Source organism: Pinus tabuliformis, chromosome J (assembly GCF_031772625.1).
Source record: "Pinus tabuliformis cultivar Carrire ecotype Pingquan chromosome J, CPIR1, whole genome shotgun sequence".
In the NCBI taxonomy this organism is placed as follows: Eukaryota; Viridiplantae; Streptophyta; class Pinopsida; order Pinales; family Pinaceae; genus Pinus; species Pinus tabuliformis.
The window spans coordinates 633,716,127-633,743,783 of record NC_142295.1 but is presented as its reverse complement, the minus strand read 5'-3'; the positions used below and the strand labels follow the sequence as shown (position 1 = coordinate 633,743,783).

The 27,657-nt window shown below is 42.1% G+C and overlaps 1 protein-coding gene across 1 annotated transcript in view; it reads right to left on the bottom strand.

Annotated features, from left to right (window-relative positions):
- LOC149228537 (serine/threonine-protein kinase STY46-like) overlaps positions 1-27,657 on the bottom strand; it is a 452,429-nt gene that overhangs the window by 116,163 nt on the left and 308,609 nt on the right. Inside the window, exons 17-18 of the mRNA XM_089380800.1 lie at positions 26,238-26,413; positions 25,994-26,101 (exon numbers count right to left, since the gene is read on the bottom strand). Coding sequence (XP_089236926.1) covers positions 25,994-26,101; positions 26,238-26,413 — 284 coding nt within the window. The remainder of the gene's footprint in view (positions 1-25,993; positions 26,102-26,237; positions 26,414-27,657) is intronic.

Sequence of the window (27,657 nt, the reverse complement as noted above, 5' to 3'; positions counted from 1 at the left end):
CTGCTAAATAACTCCTGTGCTTTTGTCATATGGTGTGATGCACCATTATTCAAGTATGAAGCACTCCTACTTATGGTGTTGGTAGATAAGCAAGAGACAAATGAGAAGTCCTCGAACTTCATTGCAAACTCATCAAGCTAAACCTTTGTTCATGTCATTGTTTGTTGCAACTTCTCCTTCCCCATTTTACTCTCTAGACAATGGGATGCATAGTGCCCATTCCTATTGAAAACGAAGCACTTGAGCTTACTCCAGTCCTTATTCTTCTTTGCTTGAGAGGTCACCCCCTCACTATTACCCTTGGAACCCTTCCCTTTGTCCTTATTAGCCATACTGACTAAGGCCAACTTCTCTTCTTCATATCCTCACAGGTTGTCCTTAGACTCCTCCCGAATCTCTTCTTGGATACAATTAGGGAGTTCCCCTAAGCATAGATTCCCTTGACAAATGGTTTCATGACTTTGGAAAACCATTCAATGCCACATTTACAAGCTTTACATCGTCCACTTTCTCCCCAACAGTTGCAAGTTGATCATGTGTCCAGACAATCCACACAAATTAATTGGTAATGTTATCGGACCTTAACATCTAGATGGACTTGAACTTGTTCCTCAAGATCATCTTATTGTTCATGTTGTCACTCTACAATAGGCCCACTAGTGCTAGTGTTTGTAGCTCAGACAAGTATTTCCATCAGGGTGTCTACTAATGGAAATCATCATTAAAAGTATCCTATGCTTTTTTAGAAGTTCACTTTATTGATTAATTAATAAAGTGAACATTTTTTATCAAAGTGACTAAAGTGAGTCACTTAATAATTTAATTAAAAGAGAGCCATTGATCTGATGGTTTGATCTCAACTACTGAATATTAGGTTTTTGGCTCATGTCAAAATTATAAAAAAAAAAGAGGCCAAAGGACAAAGACACACAGAGCATGTATTTCACAAGTCACATGAGTGAAGGAGAAAATCAGAGATTTGATTTTCAACCATTAGCGAGGATTTCAATAGTAGTTCAGCAGGGAGAAGGAAGCCAATTTTCAACAACCATAGGCATCCAAACAGCAACAAGGAAAAGAGTAGCCATACAGCCCAGCACAACATGTTGTACATCCGTCTATACAATGTCCATACCATCGTACAGATTGCAGGGAAAGCTACCTCGATTTCCATGCATAAAGTAATTTTCAAGTTTTTTGTTCGTTTGATTAATTTCTCAAAACTAATCTAGAAGGGCAGAAATACTTATGCAATGTGTGTGATTTCTTTTCTCATTTTCTGCTGCATGCAAAAGTTTACAATTTGAGCAAGTAACTAAATCTGATTTGTTTGCTTAGATGGTTTTAGAATATTTTAACATGGTATCAGAGCAATTGCTCTGACAGAAAAGTAGATCTATTGTTTTCCAGGTTACTTTAGCAAGCTTGAGAGACAGATCTCAGGACAACCATGTTGATAACAAGTGTGAAAATTGAGGATCGACTTGATGGGGTTTTGAATTTCTTGCCATGGAAGACAAGAATCTCAATGATCTTGAAGGAGCAAGACTTGTGGGAAGTCATGTCCAACCCTCATCCAACTCCATCGCAAACTTCAAGGAGCACACAAACACCAAAGGGTGATCCTTGAAGCTATTAAGCATCATCTGATTCTACATGTTGTAGAAAATACTGGATCTAATGAGATGTTTGATGCCCTAGTATTTCCTTTTCAAAGTGATAACATGAGTTAGAAAATGATTCTCAAAAATAAGCTCAATGAGTGCAGAATAAACCCCTCTGACAACATGACTAACTACCTTATGAGGATCACACAGATTTGTGACCAGCTTGCAGCTATTGGAGAAGTTGTATTGGATGCAAAGCTAATAAATGTTGCTCTAAATGGGTTCACCGAGGCTTGGGAACCATTCATCATGGGAATATGTGCCCAAGAACATCTTCCCAATTGGGAGAGACTTTGGCATGACCACATCTAAAAGGAGACTTGTAAAGAGTCCAAGACGAGCAAGCAGGGAGGAGGAGCAACAGATGAAAACTTGGCCCTGATTAGCAAGACAAAGAAGACCAAACGGAAAGTTTCCATCAAGAAGGGTGATAGACAAGCAAAGGGACGACAATCTGAGCAGAAGAGAGATATGAACAAGGTCAAATGTTATATCTACCATAAGAATGGCCATTTTGCTTCTTAGTTTCCACAAAGGAAGAAGGGCAAGGAGAATGTTAGTTTTTGGTAGCATCAGAAGTGCTCTAGCCTTGAAAATTGGTGGAGTGGCTAAGGCACATAAGTTCTAAAGAACCCAAAAACTGTTTGGTGAAATTGCACCCGGATTGTATTTTATTAAAATAATTAATATTTTTAATGGAGTTCCTAAGTCTAAACTTAGGGAAATTAGAATATTAATGAGTATTAATCAAAATATGGGTGAGAATGATCTAGAAGGTGGATCAAGTCATGTTTTAATCTTAGTCGTTGATTAGAGACTTAATCTCAATCGTTGAAGACTCAACAGGAAAAGTATAAAATGGAGGCTTGGGGTTCATTTGGAAACACACAAGTAGAGAACGAATTGATAAAGAATTTGATTCCTAGGGTAAGGTTTGCTAAGGATTTCGAATTAACTGATCATTTTGCAGCAGAGGGGCAGTGAGAATTCGGGAGAACGACTTTCCAGAGAATACAGACACAGAAGCGGAGAGAGTCGACAAAGCAGAAATGTTGTCTATCGCACAAAAGTCGAAACTGCCAGGAACAGTTGCAATTGCCGAGAACTACCGGAACAGTCAAGAAAGCTGACGCAGAGAGGCAGAAGTTGGAACTATCGGGAACAACTGGAACTGTCGGGAACTATCGGAACACGCGGGAACGCTGACGGAGAGGGCAGAAGTCGGAACTACCAAGAACAACCGGAACTGTTGGGAACTGTCGAACAACCAGGAAAGTTGATGCAGAGGGCAGAAGAGGTGATGCAGAAATAGCCGGGATTAGCCAATCTTGTGCCGAATCAGCAGGAATTTTGTCAAGTGAAGTGAGGTAAAACTCACTCAGATTTTCTGCCAGTATTTTCTCTATAAAGGATTGCTAGATGAGCATCCCAGATTTGCATTCAGATATTTCTCTTGCATAATAATAAAACCCTCAGAGTTGCTGCACCAGTTTTCCCGCATTGGGTTTCTTCCGGGGACTATTGTGTCCAAAAATAAGTGTATTCTATGTATCTTGTTCTTTGCTCTGTTTTTTGTTTCAAGAGATCAAATATTTAATTAGTGTAGCTTGCAAAAGCAATTTGCTTCAGTATTCAGAAGAATAACTTGATGAATGTAGTTTAAAAATCAGGTAGGTGCAGTAGATTCAGATTTGTTGCAGTAGGGGTTCCTTCGAGTCTAGGAATTTTCACGAGGAAGTCGCAGACAATTGCAGAGACACACTTGAGCGAGCTCGCTTCCAAGTTAGAGAGTGACTTTACACTCGTGTCCTGCCTTTCTACCAGCACCATTGCTAGAAGCGCTTCGTACTAGGATAGTGGTGCCTCCCACCACATGACAGAGGTTAGAGAGTTATTTGGTAGTTTTGCAGAGGACGACTTATGGATCCACATTGAGCTTGGTGATGATGCACAGTATGCAATGAGGCGATAAGGGGCAATTCAGTTCTAGCTTAAGACAATAGGGTCCTTTGATGCACAAGAGGGTACTTCGAACTTCTTGCCCTAGAAGGAAAGAATCTCAATGATCCTGAAGGAGCAAAACTTGTAGGAAATCATGTCCAACCCTCCTCCAACTACAACGCAGACCTCAAGGAGCACGCAGACACCATCGATAGTAGACCTTGCACTATAGGCGTTGTGGGATAAGGACATAAAGGCAGAAAGGGTGATCCTTGAAGCTATTACTGATTATTTGATTCTGCATGTTATAGAAAAGACCAGATCTAAGGAGATGTTTGATAACCTAGTATTGCTTTTTCAAAGTAATAACATGAGTCAAAAAATGACTAAAAAATAAGCTCAAAGAGTGCAAAATGAACCCCTTCAATAATGTGACCAACTATGGATCACCCAGATCTGTGACCAGCTTGCAACTATTGGAGAAGCTATATTAGAAGCAGAGCTAGTAAATGCTGCTCTAAATGGGTTCACCAAGGCTTGGAATTCATTCATCGTGGAAATATGTGCCCAAGAACATCTTCGCAAATGGGGGATACTTTAGGGTGATTACATCCAAGAGGAGACTCGTAAAGAGTCCGGGATTAGCAAGCAAGGAGGATGAGCAGCAAATGAAAACTTGGCCCTGGTCAACAAGATGAAGACGATCAAAGGGAAAGTTTCCACAAAGGAGGGTGACATTCAGGGAAAGGGACAACAATTCGGGTAGAAGAGAGATATGAACAAAGATCAAATGTTATGTTTACCATAAGAATGGTCATTTTTCTTCTCAGTGTCCACCAAGTAAGAAGGGCAAGGGAAAGTTGCAAAAAGTTGCAGTGACAGCAGAGACATAGTTGAGCGAGATTGCTTCCACGATAGAGATTGACTTTTCACTCGTGTCTTACCTTTCTACCAACACCATTGCTAGACGAGCCTGGTACTTGCACAATGGCACATCTTGCCACATGATAGAGGCTAGAGAGTTATTCAGTAGGTTTGCAGAGGACGACTTAGGGATCCATATTGAGGTTGGCGATAATGCCAAGTATGCAGTGAGGGGATAGGGGGCAATTGAGTTCTAGCTAGAGTCAAGACTCAAGAGGGTACTTTGATGCACAAGAGGTACTCTCTATATACATGGCCTAAAGAAGAACCTCTTGTCCATCTCATTCATGGAGGACAAAGGTTATGATGTTAACTCCCGAAGGGGAAAGTGTTCATCTGCCCAGAGGGAGCCAATCCAGAGATTGCAGTGAGGATTGGAGTCAGAGAGGGGAACCTATATAGACTTCAGGGTCAGCCTGCTCAGGCACTAGTGCACACCAGTGAGAGCATGTGCGAGCTTTGGCACAAGAGGATGGGACATCTCCATCACAAAGCTCTACCATTACTGAGACGGATGGTCATTGGGCTTCCAGACTTCAGCAGCAGGGGGTGTGCAAAGGGTGTGCACTTGGCAAGAATGTCAAGGCATCTTTCCCTAGTAGCGAGACTCAATCCAAAGGCATTTTGGATCTGATCCATTCTGATTTAGCAGGGCCTATGTCAATATCTTCAGTAAAGGGTGCATCTTACTATGTGACCTTCATTGATGACTTCTCCAAGAAGACCTAGATCTACTTCATGAAGACCAAGGGTGAGGTCTTCAGTCATTTAAAGCTGTCAAAAATCAGGAGGAGAACATGACAGGAAGGATAGATAATGGGGGTGAATACACCTCTAATGAGTTCATTGATTTCTGCAAGGATGCAGGGATCAAGAGGAAGGCAATGGCCTACAAACCCATGGCAAAATGGAGTTGCAAAGAGGAATAATTGGTCTATATTGAGTGCAATGAAGGCCATAATCCATGATCATAGTTTGTTGATGTTTTTGTGGGCCAAGGCATGTAACATAGTTGTGTATTTGCAGAACAAGAGCCCACAACAAATTTTAGAGGATAAGACACCGGCGACCGGACTAAGCATTCACGGGAAATAAGCCTAAGATAGGACATCTCAGGATGTTTGGTTGTCTAGTCTACCTCCACATACTTCTGGAAAAGAGGACAAAGTTACAGCCGAGAGGGGCCATCGTCATGGGATACAATGAGGATTTGAAGGCTTATAGAGTCTTCATGACAACTCAGAGGAAGACAATGTTGAGCCGAGATGTCAAGTTCGAGGAGAACTTGGCATCTATGAAATCTTAGGACCTACCAACAGTTGTAGAGGAGCCTTAGAAGGGAACCAAAGGAGGAGTCGGAGGAGCCGAGAGCAGAGACTTCCAGTAGTAAAGATAGCCAGCCTTTAGGGCAAGAGGAGCGGTTAGCTCCTTCGACATCAATAACGAGGCCTGGGTGACAGAGCAAGGTTTGCGGGATGCTCAAGAGCATCTCGAGCCTCCCAGGACCACTTTTAGGAAGAACAAACCTCTGCAGAAGTTTCTGACATACATGACTTTGATGACCAACAACATAGACTCTCGCATCCCCCCATCCCAGAGTCTTGGTGGAACATAAGTTTAAGATAAGTGAAATTAGGTATTAGGTGTATTTTTTTTTCTTAAAATTAAGTTTAAATTCAAAATATGCATTGCAAAAATGTTGGGTACAACGCGACCAAGTATGTATGGACTTGACCGAGTCATCCCAGTTTGGTACTAAACTCACTTAGTCGATGTATGACTCAGTTAATTTGATACCAAACCAATTGTCGCAGCATTTAGATGGTCGACTCAAAACATGTTGGGGTCTACTCAAGTTTGAGCGCAAGTTAACTGAATTTTAAAACCTTGATATCAACCAAGCACCTATAATCGGATATGGCCATCATACGTTAATGCCACAAATTGTAGATCTTACCAGAGAATCCTCAGAAATCACCAGCTGAATCAATACCTGACCCTGAGAAGATTGTCAAGTCGAAGAAAACATCACAGAAAGGAGCATCAGGATCAGGTAAGCCCAAGAAATCTTATTTGTCTCTGCATGAGGAGTTTTTAGTTGAAAATACACAATTTGAAGACTTAGAGCCTAGTGCTGCTAGTGAACAAACACCTGTAGAGATTAATAGAGCTCCTTATCAATCTAGTTCCCCTTTGAATCTCAGTCCAAAGAAAGTTTCCCATACAGTCCAGAACATCCCTTTGTCTCTGTCATCCATTTCATTGTTTCATACTGCTCAATCTGCCAGTGTTCTTCCACATACCCCAGTCATGGCAGGCCAGCAAGCACCCACGAAGATAGAAAGAATTGTAGCTGCTAGATATGGACCTTTGGTCTTGCTTGTTCCTTTGAATCCCATGCCTGATGGAGAATATCAGAAATATATGCCCAAGTTCACTGGCACAGAGGGAGTAACAGCAGAAGAACACCTTGAAGCTTTTTATAGTTATGTTGATAACTTAGATATAAGTGAAAATGATGTGTGGATGAAAGTTTTTGTACAGAGCCTTGATGGTGAGGCTAGGAAGTAGTTCAGAGAATTACCCCAGAGATCCATAACAGATATTGAAGCCTTAGATGATGCATTTTTGAAGCACAGGGGAGCTAAAAAAGACTTGTTGTATTACCATACTGAGTTTGGTAACCTGAAGAGGGAAAATGGGGAATCATTGCCTGATTTTAATAAAAGATTCAATCGTATGTATAGTAAGATACCAGCTGAGGTAAAGCCTACCCCCACCTCTGCCAAACTCACTTATGCCAATGCTTTTGACTCTGATTTCTGCCTATTGTTGAGAGAAAGGAGATGTGCTACTTTGGTAGACATGCAGGATGCAGCCCTAGAAGTAGAGTCTAATATCATGGCTGCAGAAAAGCTCAAAAGTCAAGTTGACAGAAGGAGGCAAAGAGGTCAGGCTTCTACTTCCTCTGCATCATCTTCAGAACCTAAATTAGATAAAATGACTAAGATGATAGAGTCATTGGCTGCTGAAATATCTAAGCTGAAGGTTGAGCAGAATTCAAGAAAGACAAGGCAGCAGAACACATTTGCTCCAAGAAATCCAAATCCATTCAGAAGAGCAAATGAGCAGTTACAAATAATTCAGAGGGGTGAAGAATCAAAAGAAGAATAGAAAGTTAAAGCTCCTTTCCAAAATGTAGTCATGGAGGAGGAACAGTTTGAAGATGAGGATGAAATTCACTGCATGGAAGATAAAGGCAGTGTTGCGTTTTTGACATTGGTTGCGTATGAAGAATCATTACTGCAAGAACAAGACAGCCAAGAATGGGACAGAGAAGCTGTTTTGCAGACTGGTGAACAGCAAAGATATAATCTGAGATCAAATGCAAAAAATGTCAAGGAGAATACTACCCAAAGAGCTGCTGTCCAAACAGAGTCACAGAATATCAGACAGAGAAGGCCAGCAGCTGACCCAGTCATCCTCAAAGCTCCAGTTCAAGAGGTAAGAGGTTCTGATAAGTTGCCTTCCTCTTTCAGCTTTGAGTCAGAAGTTCAGAAATTGAAAATATTTGTGCCCCTGATAGAGTTGGTGAAGAGTGAAGTATTTAGAAAGCCTATCCTTGAAGCTCTTGAGCTGGAAACCACACAAACCTCCACTGACTCTGTCAATTTGCAAGATGATAAGCCTGTTGTTGTGCTTAGCCCCATGATTGAACCTGCTGATAATAATTCTCCATCATTTTATGTCTCCTTGACCATTCATGACAAAATCCTCCACAACTGCCTGCTAGATACAGGGGCCAGCCACAATTTGATGCCTAAAGCTGTCATGGAAGAGTTAGGCCTTGATATCCCCAAACCCTATCATGATTTATTCTCTTTTGATTCAAGGAAAGTGAAATCCCTAGGATTAATCAAAGACCTGGCCATTACCTTAACTCAGCTGCCCATGAAGAGTATGATGATGGATATTGTGGTAGCAGATGTCCCTCCTAAGTTTGGCATGTTGTTGTCCAGAGGATGGATTAAGAGACTAGGTGGGACATTACAGAATGATCTATCTTATGCCACTGTCCCAATTTTTGGAGGAGAAAGCAGGAGATTGTACAGAGAAGCACAGTTGGCATACATCATCAGTGATGAGAAGAATCCTACCAATCATCCTATTTATGTTGTGGACAATAATTTTGGAGCATGTATCCTCCAAATGGAAGAATCCCAGAAGGCCTCAATGCAGCTCAGGAAACCAACAAATCAGGCCATGGAAGAGAAAGGAAGTCAAGTTTGGGAGATGTTCTTTGATGGAGCATGTTCCAGGGAGACTGCAGGAGCAGGGGTGGTGTTGATATCTCCACAACAAAAAAGTACACAGTTGTCTTTTAATCTGGCTTTTCAAGTCACAAACAATATAGCAAAGTATGAGGCGTTGCTATTGGGCCTTAATGCAGCAAAAGATAGAGGAATCAAGAACATAAAGGTGTTTGGAGATGCTGATCTGATCATTCAGCGAGTAAATAAAACATTTCAAGCAAAGCACCCAAGGCTGAAAGCATACAGAGATGAGGTATGGACACTCAAAGATTCTTTTGATTATTTCTGTATTTCATATATCCCTAGAGCCAAAAATCAGCTTGTTGATTCCCTTGTTGTGTCTACTAGTCTATTTATCCCTCCAATGCCTCCCAGACTGGTGTATGAAGTATAAATGAAATATAGACCATCCTTGCCTGATAATGTCTAGCATTGAAAAGTTTTGATGATGATGATGAGATAAATAGGTTTCTACAAGTCATTGATGAGTTTTCTAAAATGAAAATTGACCAAGATAATGAAGCCTTGGAAGAGAGCCCCCAAGTTCAGCTTAGAAATAAAATTGGTAAAGATAGCATTGTCCAGCTTCCCAGCAATCATATTCCTAAGGGTTTAATTCCTCTAGAAAGACTGTTTGACCATAATGATGTGCCTTACAAGGCTGCCCAAAAAGAAGACAAATCTACAGTCTGTAACATGATATAGCGAGTCCAGGTCAGCCTAGATACATAAATTTGTCCACCCATCTGTCTGCTGACCAAAGTTCTAAATATTGCAATTTAATGAAGCAATTTGCTGATGTGTTTGCCTAGGAGTATAGTGACCTGAAAACCTATGATAAAAAGATTATTCAGCATAAAATCCCTCTAGAGAAAGACACTATTCCTTTCAAACAGAAGCTGAGACCAATAAATCCGATGCTTCTTCCTCTGATTGAAAAAGAAATTAAAAAGTTACTCGCTGCCAAAATCATAGTCACTCTCAGTTATTCTAAATGGGTAGCCAATTTGGTGGTAGTGAGGAAGAAAAGTGGAGAAATCCGACTACGTGTTGATTTCAGAAATTTAAACAAATGCTCCAAGAAAGATAACTACCCTCTACCCAAGATGGAGCATTTACTACAGAAGGTCTCAGGAGCCAAAGTGATGTCCTCTTTGGACGGATTTTCAAGGTTTAATCAGATTGTTGTGCATCCAGATGACCAAGAGAAGACTGCATTTACCACTCCTTGGGGCACTTTTATGTATGCCAAGATGCCTTTTGGATTGATGAATGCTGGAGCAACCTTTCAGAGAGCTATGGATATAGCATTTGTAGGAGAGAAGGATAAATTTGTCCTTATCTACCTTGATGACATAACAGTATACTCCAGCAGCCATCAAAATCATTTGCAGCATTTGAAAAAAGTGTTTCTAAAGTGCAGGAGGTTTGGAATTTCAGTCAATCCTAAAAAATCACAATTTGCTTTAGAAGAAGGCAAGCTATTAGGACATGTTGTTTCTGCTGCAGGTGTTCAAATTGACCCAGAAAGAGTAAAAGCAATACAGACTTTGTCTGTCCCGAGATCAAAGAAAGATATTCAGTCCTTTCTGGGCAAAATTAATTTTGTCAGGAGGTTTATACCAAATTTTGCAGAACTGGTAAAGCATGTTACCTCCATGTTGAAGAAAGGATCAGAGGTCAGATGGACTGATGCAGCAAGAGGATCTTTTGAGTCCATTAAAAAAGCTATTATGGAGGCTCCCACTTTAATAAGCCCAGATTACAGCAAGGAGTTCCATATATTTTCATTTGCCTCTAAAGACACCATTGCAGTAGTTCTATTGCAAGCAGATGAAGAAGGCTTAGAGTATCCAGTGGCATTTTTCAGCAAAAACTTGAGTGATGCTGAGCTGAAGTATGACATTATTGAAAAACAAGCATATGCCCTTATCAAATCCTTGAAAGCTTTCAGAGTTTATATCTTGCATTCCAAGATAATTGCATATGTACCATCTGCTGCAATAAAAGATGTCTTAATACAACCTGATGTTGATGGAAGAAGGGCTAAATGGATTGCAAAGTTGATTGAATTTAATATAGAATTGAAGCCCACCAAGCTGGTCAAAGGTCAGGGTCTTGCCAGATTATTAGCCGAGGAAAATTGCAGATCATTGGATATTGATTTCCTATGCAAAACTACAGAAAATGGTCAAACAGAAGAAGGGGAAGCAGCTAAACCAAAAAAGAATCAGACACTAGCCGAGAATCTAGCTTCTTGTGATTGGTATTCTGCAATAATTAATTTTTTGCTGAAGTTAGAAATTCCTTCAGACCTTACTCAAAGTCAAGCCAGAACTATAAATCTTAGGGCAGCTAAATATTGCATTAATGAAAATCTGCTCTACTGGAGGGATCCATCTGGAGCAGTGTTGTGAAAAACGAGATTAAATCGCGCTTTTTTCCCCGCGCCGATTTAATCGCGCTTTTTACACGAAAAAAGCGGCTATTTTTTTTGCCACTTTTTTCCGAAAAAAGCGCACTTTTTCCGAAAAAAAGCGCGATTTTTCCCGAAAAAAGCTCAGGGTTGCCGAGACAGCACGATTTTATAAAAAAAAAAATTTGGTTTTTCATTTGGTCATTTGGGTTTTTTCATGCAATTTTTTTTGAAAGAAACAAATAATTTTTGAGTGGTGCAGCTTAATGATCAAGTCTAGGCCCTAGTATGGATATGCTATTCATGGTAATGTTAAATTCTTAAGTAAAAGTGACATTCTCCTTAATCTTCATTTTCATCCTTTTACTTAAATTTTTAACATTACCATGAAATGACTCAGGATGTTTGAGAGTGGTTCCAGCCTCATTGAATTTCATATGGAGAAAGTAGAATTTTAGATTTCATTTAAAATCCAGCAGACTTATCAGTTTTTCAGGATTTCAGGATTGGGAATTTGGGAGATTGTAATGTTTCTAGGTGACACCACCTGCTCGGGCTACCCCTGCCACCAGTAGAGGATGTGGTCTACCTCCTATAGCTCCTACTTCTAGTTCTTCAGCTTCTAGAGCACATCAAACTCCACTGCCATCTCCACCAGCACAGGCACTAGCATCTACATCTAGAGGGAAAGGGAAAGTTGTGGCATTTTCTCGCAAGAGGGGCAGAGGAAATCAATAGGATTAGACCCCATTTTATTGTATATGACATTATGACATGATGAGATACATTATCATATTTTTTGTTGATATTTTGAGGCTGAGTTGGGAATCAGGAGTCAGGACTTACTATTCAGGACATGATTCAATGTTATGTGTGATTTTAGCGCTAGAAATGATATTAAACATCTTATATATTAGTTTTTCTATCATATTTATGTGTCAATGTATTTATTTTATGTTGTAGATGGTTTAGATATTAAAGAAATTGAAAAAAAATGAAAAAAATGAATATTTTTGTACCAAACGATTTTTTCCCGCTTTTTTCCCGATTTTTCCGATTTTTTCCGATTCGTTCCCCGCGTCGATTTAATCCCGCTCGCGCTTTTCACAACATTGATCTGGAGTGCTTTTGAGGTGTCTAGACAAAGAATAGTCAATAGAAGTTATGCAGCAGTTTCATTCCAGCATGTGTGGAGGGGACCATTATTGGAAAACCACTGCCCATAAGATTCTCAGAGCTGGGTACTATTGGCCCTCCTTATTCTCTAATGTGTTTTCATTTGTTAAATCTTGTGACAAGTGCCAAAGATTTGAAGGAAAACAGCAGTTGAAATCCCTGCCCCTAAAGCCAATACATGCAAAAGGACCTTTTTAGCAGTGGGGCTTGGATTTTATTAGAGAAATCAATCCACATTCCAGTGGCTAGCACAGATGGATATTAGTAGCCACTAATTATTTCACTAAGTGGATTGAAGCAGTCCCTACCAAAAAAGCTGATCATAATGTGGTCATGAAATTTTTGACAGAGAATATCTTTACCAGATTTGGTTGTCCACATAAGTTAATCACAGCCAATGCAGCAGCCTTCAGGGCAAAGGAATTGGTGGAAATGTGTGATTCAATGGGTATTAAACTGATTCATTCCACCTCATATTATCCTCAAGGAAATGGTCTGGCAGAATCCTCTAATAAAACCCTGATAAGGATAATTAAGAAGCTGTTAGAGGACAATAAAAATAATTGGGATTCAAAACTCAAGTCTGCACTGTGGGCTGACAGAGTGACCATGAAGAAATCCACAGGGAATTCTCCATTTAGACTAGTATATGGCACTGAAGTTGTGTTTCCAATTCAGTTAACTCTCCCGGTGGCAAAATTCCTTCAAGAAGAGCAGAACGAGGAAGAAGACATGGCAAACAGGATCACTGATTTAGCAGAAGTACATCAGATTAGAGAACAGCTGGTTGAAAAGGTTGCAGCACATTAGAAGAAGATCAAGCAGGCTTTTGACAAAGGGACAAAATCAGATAATTTTCAGGTTGGAGACTTGGTTCTGAAATGGGATGTATTAAAAGAAAAGAAAGGCAACCATGGAAAATTTGATGCTTTCTAGACAGGGCCTTTCATAATGTCTCAGATTCAAGGGAACAACACCTTCATACTGAAAAGTATGGGAGGAGAAGCAGTTTTTGATAGCCCAATTAATGGGCGTTTTCTAAAAATTTATGTGATTTAAGGTCTTTTGGCCTTAAAGGTTGCAAATATTTGGTTTTATCGGTTTTAGTCAGACTCCATGCCCGATGGAACACTAGGAATTTTGCTAATTTGTTTTCATCAGGAAGGCATTGATCTGCAGGTTCTTGAGACCTCATAGGGAGGATCTCATCCCCAGAAGGAGCCAGTGTTAGCTCTGCTATTTATTTCAACATCTGAAGGTCAAATGCATGCCTGATCGGGTTTTCTATGATAAAAATAGGTTTTGCAGCGACAGGCCCGCCCTTTCCCCTTCACTCTGCTTGCACTCTGATAACTCAATCTACCTCCATTTTCCTCCAAATTTCTCCATAAGCCCCAGTTTTCCCCAAGTCCCTGGGCACGAAGTCTAAACCCACACGACCATATTCATATAACCCTGCGCTATTACCATAGCTGTCCTTGTCACATCAGTCATGAAAACATGTGCGTTAATTCCCACCGTCCGACCTAACCCAGCTGCGATCAGACGGCATTCGCACCTCCCACCGTCGAGAGCCGCACACCCATTAGCCCGCGGGGAAAGCGGTTTCCCCACCACACATCGCAACTTTATTGCATCGCGCCCCCGCATTCAGAAACCGCCACAGCTCCAAAGGCAGTGTGGGAAATACTGCCCGCCAATGAAACCATTGTTCACCCGCTTGTTAACGTTCGCACACCTCCCCCGCCCAATAGCCGTCGGATCTGCCCGACTGCGATCCGACAGCCCATGTTCGCCCGTCCACGTTTCCTCCCGACGCCGCCCGCCAAGAGATCTCAGCCATCCGTCTGTTTCATCCAACGGCCCACATTGGTTGTTCCCACTTCCTCCCAATAGCCATTGCAAAGCGCTCTCCGTCGTTGATCCATGCTCTCCAACAATGGATCTTCCTCCATGCTGCCAGTGTCCATAGCTTGTTCTCTGCTGCCGAAGAACGAAGGCGATCAGCTACCCTGTACCTGGCACAGTTATTCCTCAACCACCGCATTCAATAGAAGTGATGGCTGAAGAAGGAAAGAACAGCATCGAGCAGTTACAAGCATTTATCAGTCATGGAATGTCTTTTATTCCACACTCCAGCTGCTCAAGAAGGACAACAGAGTACCAGAAAGGGTCATTTTGTTCATTAAAACAGTCAGATTGTATCAGAGACCCATATCAAACAGTTATTGTGGTTGGTGGTCCATTATGACCCCTCCATGCATAGGATAGCAGATATTTTTGTAATCAACCTCCATATATACCCAGAAACAAGATAGAATGAGGGTTGATGGAAATTGTTTTGATGTAAAATTCAACTTCTGGAGACTGTAACTACTATGTTACCTGCAGCGTCTGGTCTTCATTTTCAGCTAATGCAAGCTTCTTTTGCTGTTAATTGCTCACTTTCCACTTTTTTTTGTTCCAGGTTGTGCCTGTTATGCATTTCTCATGTGCTCTTGATGTTTAGCATTAGAGGGGTTGTCATCCCACCTCTGTGTTAGAATTTAGTATGCATTATTGAAGGTGTATGCAGGTTTCTGTTCTCTTGGTGCCAGAGAGTTATCATCATGTCTGTGCATTAGGAAATAGATTTACAGACCTTTCGACTGGTTGCAGCCGGCAATGACAGGGTCCTGTGCATCTGCTGGTGTGGTCAGTATTCTCCATCTTCACCTGTTCCTCAAACTGTGAGTAATTGGTGGTCTAAAGCCTTGTAGTCTGGGGGTGTTCCCCCATGTCTGGGGTTAAGCATAGTAGAAGTGGTTATCTGGCTTGAATATGCATCATTCCTTCCATTCATCCACCTATTTCCAACATTCTTGTTAAGTTTGTAATGTTCTCAAGCATCTCTGATATACAACCTAGGAGAGTTTCTTGGGGTGATAATAGGGCGACTCAAAACATGTTGGGGTCTACTCAAGTTTCAGCGCAAGTTAACTGAATTTTAAAACCTTGATATCAACTAAGCACCTGTAATCAAATATGGCCATCATACGTTAATGCCACAAATTGTAGTTCTTACCAGAGAATTTGTTGTTATCTTTCAACACGATGTTGGACTAAGGAGCCATTCTTCAAAGTCAAAAATGCAAAAAAATATACTGAAATAGAGTAGAATGCTAGAAATTATTATTCCTCCCTCGCTCAATCTGCAATCTTTGAGTAAGAACACTTGGATACTTGCTCTAAACACTTGTAGCAGCCACGTATTGTTAAAGAAACACATTTTTTTGGACAAATTACCCAAAATAAGCACCTAAGCACATATATTGCTGTTAATTTCTCCTTGAATATGCTAGAGAAAAGCACTAAAATAGCATTTCTATCTTACATATCTGCAAATGTAGGCAGCAATATAGGCAAGAACAACTCCAATTTACTTCCAAATCACCCATCTTGTCAAGAAAACTAAGAGATTTCACTGATTGACTGTCCTGATAGGTGTACAGTTCAGCTTCAAGCTGAAAAAATCCCATAGCATTTCTATCTTCCATATCTGCAAATGTAGGCAGCAATATAGGCAAGAACAACTCCAAGTTACTTCCAAATCACCCATCTTGTCAAGAAAACTAAGAGATTTCACTGATTGACTGTCCTGATAGGTGTACAGTTCAGCTTCAAGCTGAAAAACTCCCTGGTGGCATCTCTACAATAAAATTTGAGGTCTATACAGTCCATCCATATATGTATGGCCCCTCGATCACATGTGGGCTGATTTCATTTTGGCAGCTAACCAGTATAACCAATCCATACACATATGACCACTTAATCATGTCTATATGTTAAAATTCCTCACATGCAGGCTAATTTCTCCTTGGCAGCTCAATTCCTAACATTGTACATCCATACAGATTTGTCAACATGTATTACATCCACACATGTGGTTGTCTTTCTCCTTGGCAACTAATTTTGAAGGTGCCATGAATTGATTCCTCATTTTAGTTGATACAAAACCCTTTCTTGGCTCTTTGATGTGTGACACCAGCTATCCCTCGGTCTGTCCTTTTTGGCAGTAGTCCGCAGGTCTTCACACTCTCATAGACTACATGGCTCTAATCGAGCTCTGATACCATATTGCAATAACATATAAATTGAACACAAAGGAAACCAAGATTATTCGAGAGAGTTCTATGTATTGTATTAATTAAATGAGCAGTGAAAGCCTCCTTATAAAGGGTTACATACTAGTCATGTTAATCCACTTTATGAATCTGGGATAGGCACAAATACACACAGAAGTCAATAAAATGTAAAAGCATAATATAATACAAAGTCAAAATGACTTTACTATTGCCTCCATCTATATATACTTGATCATTAATATGTTGGCATTTACTTCAACATTATTGTGCAGAAACATGCAAACATCAAAGACATTCTGACTTTATTTTGGTCGTGCCAGACTCAAGATTACTTGGGAGCAGGAGCGGAAGCAGGGAGCGGGAGTGGGGAGTGACATTTTCAAAGCTCCCGGATCGGGAGTGAATTTTTATATAATATATTTTTATATATTTTGATGCATATATGTCAACAAAAGCATGTAGAATGATGAATTAGATATAAAAAGCATAAAAACATGGATTAAACCATATAACATCAATCATCTAGAAGTTATAATCTTCATCAACCACGTCCACAAGTTACAAGTTCTCATTTATATAGCATGTAAGGGTGCACATAACCAAAATAGCATCGAGTGCAATCCATCTCTGAACCGAAAATACATCAACAAATAGGCTCTAGATGGCCTCTAGCATCCAAAAAAATCATGCTACAACAAATAGCTACATATCATCAAAAACATTGCCTATCCTTGGATCTTTGCCATTAATATCACCCTCTAAGCAATTAACATAAGATAGAAAAAATGTAGCATGTCAAGTCAAGATTTTGTTTGAGTGATGGGTACATTTTTAGTAGGGTCATGATAGAGGAGTTCGACAACCAATGTCACTAACATCAAGGTACATAGAGGGCTTGGTGCTCTTGATTAAATATAAATCTCATACCCTAGTATATGACAAAATCCAATGGAAACATTGCAATCCCCCCAATCTTGAAATCCTAAAAAAATGATAAGTCTGTTGGATTTTGAGTGAGATCTATCTAATTTCTCCATATGAAATCCAATGAGGTTGGAACCACTCTCAAACAACCTAAGTCATTTCATGGTAATGTTAAAAATTTAAGTAAAATGATGACTTTTACTTTAAGAATTTAACATTACTATGAATTGCATATCCATACTAGGGACATAAGCTTCAATATTAGGTTGTCCTACTCAAAAACTCTTGTTTCTTTGAAAAAAAAAAATTGCATTTGGATCGTCTTTGTGACAAAAATTTTATGAAAGAACCAGGGAGCGAATTTTTTTTTGCAGGAGCGCACTCCCGAAATTTGATCCCTGAAAAAACCACGGAACGAATCTTTTTTGCGGGAGCGTGCTCCCAAGATTCATTGCAGAAGCATGCTCTGGGAGAGATTCAAATGAGGGGAGCCTCTCCCCTGCAACCCTCGCCACACTGTCATGGTAGTGACGGAAGTTGGATTGTACCATACAAATTTCTTACATTATAGTTCAGACAAATTCCAGATACTTCCGAGGAATTGTTGGCAGGGCCAAAATAAAACACTGGACAATTTCTAGAGGTATTTAATTCTTTAAATGTTTGTTCATAAGAAACTAAAATTTAGCAGAAATATACCAAGATAAAAGAAACTTCAAAAATTTTGAAATGGTTATTAAAATAATGTAATGATTTTGAAATTTATGAACATCATTTCAAATGTCCTCTAAAAAACATTTTCAATTTACCCACAAAGGTTTGTTTTATCCAACAGAAGCAATGCACAAAGAAAATTGGAGGAAAGTATCGTTGAAACTTAAAAAGACTACTTGTAGCTGCCAAGAGTCTCCAGGGAAAGAGTACAAAAAATTTGAATGCTCAGCTTGATAGATTGTCAAGGTCAATCCAATAGAATCTTCCCTTCAACATAACAATGTGTGAGTGTGAAGTCAATCTTATAAAATATAAAGAATGTCTAAGTAGGTTTGGTGCAATTTTGCCTTCAGAATGAGGGAGATGACAGTCTAATAGAGAACTGATAAGGAGACCGAAAATGAAGATGTGTAGGATCCAAAGACATAACATGGAACCATATTACCATATGAAGTTTGTAATATGGAGTTGGACTGAATACATAGCAATGATAACTCTCACCTAAAATGGAAGACCCGGCTCTGCAATATGGGCTAATGGAACCTGCATGATCGGGGTTACAGGCCGTTTACGGCCCTGTAGCCACCTCGCCCCCGTACACTCTCTTGGATTACTGTGCCGGGCCTTGTCCCTCACGGCCCGCGGTTTCATTCCATATTTTACCCTCTCACCCCCGTTTTTTTACCTTAGTGTTTTTACCCGGTCTCCGTCTCTCTACCATCATCGGAACGGCGCTAGGGCTTCCTGATCCGCCGACAGCTAACGGCTGCAGTCGCTTTCTTTCCAGCCTGCGAGATCGACCTGTGCTTCAGCTGATCTACTTGTAAAACCCTAACGGTCTTCCCTACAGTCGGTGCCGGTCTAAGGCGGTTACCTGGTTTCGAGGCGGGTTCAAGCAGTTGGCGTTATGGACATTGAAGAGGTGGATTACTCCGATTCCCCGCTGGCGGAAAGCTCCATCTGGCGCTCCACGTTCACGTCTTCTGGGGGCTTGTACAGTGAAAACATGTCTGCCAGCCTAGAGAATCTCACTCCGTCGATTGACCCGGCTCTCCCCACCTCTCAGTTCCCTGGCGAGCCCTCCTCCTGGAACTCTTTTGTCGTTCCCTCCCCGGCTTCTCTCGGTTTTCTTGCGGAATGTTTACAGTCCTCCCCGAACGGCACCGCTCCCCATCAGCCGGTTTTACCCCCCCTTACCCATCTCCCTGCTAGTTCCGTGGAGAACCCTCCCCTGGCTGACCATAACCCTCCCATTGCCTCCCCTGCCCCCTCAGGAAGCTACCACGCTATCCCCCCTCTCCCGGAGGCCACCCCCCCCCCCCCCGGTTCGATTCCAAACCCTCCCTTCCCTGTTCCCCCCCGGCGGGCTCCAGGGCACCTGAGATCCCGGGCCGCATGTCCTCCCGCCCCTCAAAGAAACAACGCTGCTTCAAATCCAGAGCCGAGGACGTCTTCCTGAGGCTTGAAGAAGACATTCAGTGGGGGGACGCTATGGATTTGGCGGACCGAGTCCTTGTAGGCCGTATTCGGGGCAGGCATATCACAGCGGCAAAACTGAAGCAATGGGCCACGGAGATTTGGGGCCAATATCTGGCGGAAATCCCCTCCGTCCAGACTTTCGTGCGAGGCTGGTTCGCACTGAGGTTCGCAAGGGCGGACCACACGAGCTGGGTACTTTCATCTTTTTGGCATTTTGAAAAAGCTCCGGTCCTCCTCAAGCGATGGACGCCCCTCTTCGACCCGGAGACGGAACAGCTGGGGATCGGGCCAGTCTGGGTCAGACTACCGGGCCTGCCCCTACAGTATTGGTCCGAGGACATCTTCAGGAGAATTGGGAACTCTCTGGGCACATTCATGGAATCTGACAAAACCTACATCTCGACGGGAATGATGGCTTACGCAAGGGTCCTCGTGCATATGGATACCAGGGGGGGTTTGCCGGAAAATATCACCATACAATGGAAATCCTCTTCAAGGAAGCAGAAGCTCGACTATGAGGGAATCCCATATCGCTGCAGAAGATGCCATCAGGTGGGTCACCTCTTCAATGACTGCCCCCTCCTCCAGAAAACCCAGCAGGCAGCCACAGGACCGGACCTGCCCACTTCTGAAGGTCTACCTGACCCTCCAGCAGCGGTGGCGCCTAGGACGGAGCATAACATTACCTCTGACACGGTGGAAGCGCCTCCAGCTCCTCGTCGCAAGAAGCAAGCTTCGAACCCGATCCGGCCACCATCTCCTCCACTGACTCGTTCAAAGGCTGCAAAAGGCGCTGTCTTCTCATTGGGTACGTCTATTCCTTCGTCTGTCTTTGCTTCTCTTCTTTCTTCATTGAGTTTATCATCCCCCGGCATGCCCCCCCCGATCAGGATTCCCCCTCCCTCTTCCCCGTCTGCCCTCGACCTGGTAAAGGTCGCCCGTCCGCCCCCTCCCCCTACCCGCTCGCTATTTTTGTCTTGCCCCATCCCGATGCCATCGGGCTTACCCACCTCCTCCCCCCTCCCCTCTTCCCCCCCCCCCTCTTTACCATCGCCCTCCCCATCGGTAAACTCTACGCCGAGGTACTCCACCCGCTCGACCTCCAAGCAGAAAGAGGCGGACACCATTGGGCTGCCAGTGGAGTCCCTTATCCTCTCGCCCAAGCAAGGGCGCGGCAGACCAACCTCGTTCTCTAAAGCGCAGAAACAAGCGGGGGACGATGTCCTCCAAGGCAGACAGCATACTATTGATAGGGTTCTTAGAGCACAGGACACCCTCCCACACCCCCCTCCATGAAAATTCTATCCTTCAATTGTAGAGGGCTGGCCAGCCCTGAGAAAAAATTGGCCCTGAAGCGTCTCATATTCTCGGAACCGGTGGACATCATCTTTTTACAAGAAACCCTATGCAAAGCAGACTCAGTCACCTCCACATTAGATTCCTGGTTGCCAGGGTGGACTTTTTCCGCCATTGATGTATCTGGCCGATCTGGGGGCATTGTTATTGGCTTTAAGAACTGTACCATAAAACTAAAGAATATCTGGGGTGGAGGGGGTTTTTTGGGTGCGGACATATACTCAAAAGACCTGGAGGAGTATCTAAGAATTATCAATGTCTACGGACCCTGCCTTAACAGGGAGATCTTTTGGCAAAAGCTCTTCAGCACCCCTCTCCTCCTAGCTGAGAACATTATTTTGGGAGGAGACTTGAATTTCTCTATGGGTTTCTCTGAATCATGGGGACACATGGCACAAATCGATCCCCTTTCTGACTTCTTTGAGCAGTTGCTCGAGGATCACCATTGGATAAATATCCCATTGGCCAAAATTCAGCACACATGGAAGAACAACCGAACTGGGGATCAAAGCCTTGCTAGGAGGCTGGACCACTTTATCATCAAGGAGGTGCTCCACAGCAATCACCCCAGATCTAGGCAATGGGTTGGAAGTGGAGGGATCTCGGACCACAGACCAATATATCTGGAAATAGGAGAAAGACAACAGATCCCCAAGGCCCCTTTCAAGTTCAATTCCACTTGGCTCCGGGACCCTTCATATATTAAACTAATAACAGACTTCTGGAAAGCACATCCGATCCCTGAGGAAGCAGACCCAGCCACAGGCTTTGTAAGGAACCTCTCTGAAATCAAAGTGCTATCAAGAGAATGGGCCAAAAAGAAGAGGCAACAGGATGATCAAACGATATCTCTTGCTGAACAAGCTATTGCGGTTCTTGAATCCCACTCGGAAGGAACCTATATCTCCCCTGATCAGAAAATCATGTATGAAGGCCTCATCAATCGGAGATCACAAGTCCTCAGAGATCGCGAGGATAGCTGGAGACTAAGAAGCAGAGCCATTTGGCTCAAGGAAGGGGATGAGAATACAAAGTTTTTCCACCGTTTTGCAAATGGTCGAAAAGCGATCAATACTATCTAGGAGCTGCAAGACAGACAAGGACAACAGGTCAGCAATTCCAGAGAACTTGCCTATCTAGCCTCTTCACACTTCAGGAACATATACAAGGCCCCGAGAGAAGCAAGTCTATTAGAAATCATGAGAGTGGCAGAACTCTTCCCCAGATTTGTGGATGACGAGGATGCAGAGGAGCTTACAAAAGAAATTACTTTGGAAGAGCTGGAAGCTACCATCCGGGGCTTCCAAAAGGACAAGAGCCCGGGACCTGATGGCTGGACCATCGAATTCTACCTAGCTTTTTTCGAGCTGCTGGGCCAGGACATCCTTAAAGTAATCAATCATTGCAGCCTCACAGGAACAGTCCCCCAACCATCAAAGCCACATTCATTGCCCTCATCCCAAAATCCGATAAGCCGGAATCTTTCAATGATTTTCGGCCTATCTCGCTCTGCAACTGCCTCTACAAGATCTTGGCCAAAATCCTTGCAAACAGGCTCAAGCCCATCCTCTCTGCCAACATATCCTCCGAACAATTTGCTTTCCTCCATCGTCGCCAGATCCATGAAGCTATTGGCACTGCCCAAGAGCTTCTTCACTCAATGCAGAGCAAGAAATTGAAAGGAATGATCCTTAAGGTAGACCTCTCCAAAGCTTTTGACAGGGTAAATCTGCTATATATCAGAATGCTTCTCACCCATTTGGGGTTCCCCTACTGTTTCATTAAGAGGATTATGAGTTGTATCTCTGATGTGCCGTTCAGTGTCCTCCTAAATGGCTCCCCCTCCCCCTTCTTCACTGCCGAAAGAGGTCTCCGGCAAGGATGCCCCCTCTCCCCCTTACTGTTCCTTCTCATCATGGAAGGGCTTAGCAGGCTGATTGCATCTGAACACAGGAGAGGCAGGATCAAAGGGATTAAAATTACGGACAATTGCTCCCTTACTCACCTTCTGTTCGTGGATGATGTGCTCATCTTCTTAAACGGAAGCATGGCTGACACCTCAGCATTACAACAAGTCTTTGATCTCTTCCAGAAGGCCACAGGTATGATAATAAATGTTCAAAAATCCACCTTAACAGCTACAGGTTGCTCGCAGCAAGAGATCATCTATATAAAAAATCGTTTCCCTTTCCATATTCACCCTATGGAGGAAGGGCTGAAATATCTGGGCTTCCGAGTGAAACATGGAGGATACAAAATAGCTGACTGGATATGGCTAATCACAAAGGTGGAGAAGAGATTAAATGTATGGTATAATAGATATCTCACCAGGGCAGGGAGACTCACTCTTATAAAAGCTGTGCTGGAAGCAACGCCTGTATACTGGATGTCTCTGGCTTGGATACCAAGAGGAATCTTATCCAGGCTCCAAAAAATATGCTGCAGATTCCTATGGAAGGGGAACAAACAGGGGAACCTCTTTGCCTGGGTAAAATGGGACACCATAGCAAGGCCTAAGAAATGGGGAGGCTGGGGCATAAAAAGACTGGATTTTTTTGCAAAAGCTCTGGCAGCAAAGCTCGGATGGTAACTTCTCACATCCCAAAGTCTCTGGAAACAAGTAGTAGTGGAGAAATACATTGCCCCGGAAAGCATATTCAGCTGGATTCGCAGGGAACATAGGGGGAGTGGAAGACACTCAATCATCTGGAAAGCAGTTCTCAACTCCCTTCCCCTAATTCGGGAGGGTCTAACATGGAGAATTCATCAGGGGAACTCTGTCCGCATAGGTATAGACCCCTGGATAGGATGCGGCAATGCACATCGACTACCTGATCAGCTCACGGCCCATCTTATGGATCAGGGTGTCACTCATATTGCACATATTGCAGATCAAGAAAACTCCAGTTTTCTCCAACAGGCCTGGAAGACATCACTAGATCTCCACATCCCGGAGCAGTGGTGGCAAGATTGGGAGACTTATACTGAGGCCCTTACACAAGCACACATCAGGATAACGGAAGAAGAAGACGAGATCGTCTGGGCACTAGCAAAAAATGGATCATATTCTCCAAAGGATGGATACCAAAAACTCATGCAACAATATCAGCCTGAAAATCCTCAGCAGTGGTGGAAAGCTATATGGCATCTAAAAGCAGCTCCCAGAACGCGTATGCTCATGTGGGCCATCCTCTTCAACAAAATCCCCACTGGTGCAAACTTGAAAAAACGATCCTTCCATGGACCTTTCTGGTGCCATTTGTGCAGGAGCAATGAGGAAGACATTGAACACCTTTTCCTGTCCTGCCCTGTAGTTAGTGAACAATGGTCCCTCCTCTCTTCACTCTCCCCCTCCCTCAATCGATGGCAAGGTCAGTCCATCATCGATGCCTGGATAAATTGGCAGGAGCACCACTCCGGAAAAGATAGGAACATTCCTCTCCTCCTGTGCTGGTCTATCTAGACGGCGAGGAATCGCGCGATATTTGACCAAAAACCTCCATCCTGGCCTGTCATTGCTGCCCATATCTTAGCAGATCTCGCTCTCATTCCTGATGATCCTCCACAGGCCCCTCCTCGGACCATATCCCCGGAACACATTGATAAATCCTACCCCTGGGCTTATTTTGATGGCTCAGCTCAAACGGAGGGCTGCGGGGGAGGGGCCCTCCTCTACCTCAGAGAAAACCACTGCTACATGCTCCAAATACATCTGGGACGGGGCACAAACAATTATGCCGAGCTCTCCACTGCCAAACACCTTATATACTTTGCACTTGAGAAACGATGCACAAAACTACAATTGTTTGGAGATTCAAAACTTGTCTGCAACTGGCTCAACAGAAAATCAACCTGTTCTGCATTCTCTTTGAGACATATACTGGATGAGACTCTCAGACTAACAGCTGCTTTTGAAAAATTTGACTGTTATCACATTTACAGGGAGCGCGACGCTCGGGCGGACTACCTATCCAAGCAAGCAGCGCAGAGGCAAGAAGAGGACTGGCTAATACAGGAAGAATTGGATGGAACCTACTATCAACACTATCACAGACCCTTTGTTGATCTACAGGCACAAAGGGAGGCACAGCACTGAAGGGGTTCCATCATACACACTCTCTGATTTTTGTTACTTATATTCTGCTTTTTTGTTTCGACACACGGGGGTACCTTTCCTACACGGCAGCGTGCTACAGCTGCTATAAACAGATGACAGATATTATAGAAAATTTTCATATCAGTCTGTAATAGGTCTGGAGTATTTCCTTAGTTTATTTTATTTTGCTGTTTCATACATGTCTCCCTGCGCGGAGCTTATAGTAAACTCCCTGCGTGGAGGCAAAATCAGTTGGGATATTTTCGTGCCATTTTTGTTCATGGTTGAAACAAACTATCTTTTTTTTTGTCACTGTCCGAGAGGCAGCCAGCCTCAGTATGCATATGCTCAGACATCTACAGAATGTAATTTCTTTTGACTTAATAGAAATTACGACTTTTTCTACAGGAAAAAAAAATATGGAGTTGGACCTAAATGCAATCTTCAGATCGATGAACTTTGCAGTCTTGCAGTTTTCTATAAAAAATTTCAAGTTATAAAATTTTGAACCTTTGGGTTTTATTTTCAAGTTAATGAGAGGAAAATGTAAGGGGGGCTTGGAGTATTGACACTTCAATGATATCTTGGAGTAATAAATTCTGGATAATGATCATTTTATATTCGTGGTAGGTCACCAACGTAACATTTTAGACGTTGTAATTAGAGCTTAGGTTGCTACACCACCTTACCTACTTAGGGATGTAATACATTGTATGTTACATGATGTAGGTGCGTGTGAGCAATGTATTGATGAAACATTAGTAATAAAGTCTACCATTTATCTTTCTCTTGGAAATCTGCCTCTATGAATGTATGCACCTGAAAATCTTGCAATTCTAGCATTCAAAAGATGATTTGCCTACCTCATAATGAACACTTCTTGGGCAAATTCACGCTGCAAATTTGCATCTAAGCGTTCAGACTTGAGAACTTTAATAGCAACATCTTGACCACAGTAAGTGCCTCTATACCTGTGAAACAAAAAATTAATTTTGTGCCTTAATATTGAGTTTGACACTGACAATAATAAAACAAAACAAAAAATCATATAAGTCAATAATTACTTTAAATTCAACATGGCAAAGATATAATGTAAGAAATACTAACAAGTCACCATAAGAACCAGATGCCACTTTATAATCAAATTTCAACAACTTGCTATCAATCTCCCAATCATCTGTTCCATCATTTGGTATTCTCACACATTCAACATTACACCCACTGCCAACAGGCATTTGTTCAATAGGAGAAGATGATGGAGAAGGCTTTAACCATGTTGTTTTCTGCAAAGAAAGTAAGAATATATCACGCCAGTCACAATACATTTTATCTAACCTTTGCACAAACAGCATTTTAAGGATGAGCAATAAGACACTAAGATGTAAAAGAATAGTTGAATTCTAGTTAGTCGAAAATGAATATATAACACAAACTTGGGAAAACAACTCAATATAACAATTCAAAGTACATCTCATTAAAGAATAGTTGAATAGTTTTGTCCTATACCTTGTGCATGGATATGTTATAGATACAAACCAATATATGTTTACAACATAATTAGTTACTTTCGATTAGAAAAGTAGAAACTTTTGCTAAAATATGAAACTAAAGCAATGAATAATGTTATAATGTTTATGGTCTTTATAGTTAAATTTATTAGTGAATGTTGAAATACCTATAAGCAAAGTGAGTAGCTACTTAAGGATACTATGCCCATGATGTTTTTGAAAACTTGCTGCATGGATTTGTTTAGAACAAGACATAACCATCAAAGTATCTTACATGGATGCTGATGTCCTAATCGTTTTGAGGCAATTTAGATTTTTTTATCAATGTGTGAATATGTGCATCTTAGCATATTAGTTATAAGAAAAGTATAAGGAAATCCCTAGGAAACATAGTAATTGATATCTTCTATGGTGATATATCCTTTTGAAGTTGACTTCTTCACTAAATAGATAATATGTACCATGATTGCTTTGCAAAGCACACATGCGAGCAAGTAGATTTCAGCATATGGACAATATTATTTTTGATATGGCGTCTTGTGTGTACACTATATATATAATGTATTTATGAATGTATTTGTATATACATATAGATATATACATATAAATGTGTGCATGCACACAACACAAATATACAAGTGCATACAAACATGCATTTACAGACGTGTGTGTCTTTGTCTATGTGCTCCTACATAACCTAAGAATTTGGATTTGTCCTGCCCCCCCCCCAGTCGTGCCCTGAATACCGACAATCGGACATGATTCTCTAGGAAGCGTGTCCAATTCACGAGTCCAGCGTGCCCTGGCATGTGGGATTCGATGGGCACGCAGGTCCGATTTGATGGGTCAGCTAGTGTCAATTTCAAGACACATGTCCCTATGAAAAGTGTGTCACGCGGCCTTTAAAGCCCAATTTGGGCCCATTTCTCACTCATTATTGAGTGTCTCTCTTGTTGTAGGTGTGTGGGAGCGACTAGCAAAGGGTTTGGGAGCATTTTGGAGGCAATTAAAGCAACAAG